At 51.1% G+C, this 405-nt stretch overlaps 1 protein-coding gene across 1 annotated transcript in view; it reads left to right on the forward strand.

Annotated features, from left to right (window-relative positions):
* Nucleotides 1-405, forward strand: part of LOC106511701 (collagen alpha-1(XIV) chain) — a gene marked incomplete at both ends in the record, with an annotated part of 6,961 nt that extends 6,556 nt beyond the window's left edge. The window contains 1 exon segment of the mRNA XM_014000446.1: nt 298-405. Coding sequence (XP_013855900.1) covers nt 298-405 — 108 coding nt within the window.

Below are 405 nucleotides of genomic sequence, written 5' to 3' on the forward strand. Positions count from 1 at the left end.
GCGCTTTAGAAATTGCGGAGCTAATTTTTGGATTAGCGCTGCCCACCACTGCTTAAAGCTAATAGTTCTGAAGCTCCTCCTTACTCTGTAACCTCTGTAATCATGGTTTGGTCATTCTTGCTAATTCTTGTCTTATTTCTCTCACTGCTTCCTTCTTATCTCTCCTCATCTTCCGCTAACCCGATCAAAACCCAATAAACTCTCTTTCCTTGGTGACGGGACTGGTCGTCTTTGTTTGGGGGCTTCCGCTGACTATCTGCCTCGGTGCTGGTGGGCTCGGTCGGTTTGGCGGCGCAGAAGGTGAGGAAGACATTCACCTGGGCGCTATCTCCCCAGTCCAACTTCCACACAGTGGCTTCCAGAACTACGGCGAGGTCGAGGAGGACGACCCGTACCGCTACTACC

The sequence above is a fragment of the Austrofundulus limnaeus genome, unplaced genomic scaffold (genome assembly GCF_001266775.1).
Source record: "Austrofundulus limnaeus strain Quisiro unplaced genomic scaffold, Austrofundulus_limnaeus-1.0 Scaffold3107, whole genome shotgun sequence".
Lineage (NCBI taxonomy): Eukaryota > Metazoa > Chordata > Actinopteri > Cyprinodontiformes > Rivulidae > Austrofundulus > Austrofundulus limnaeus.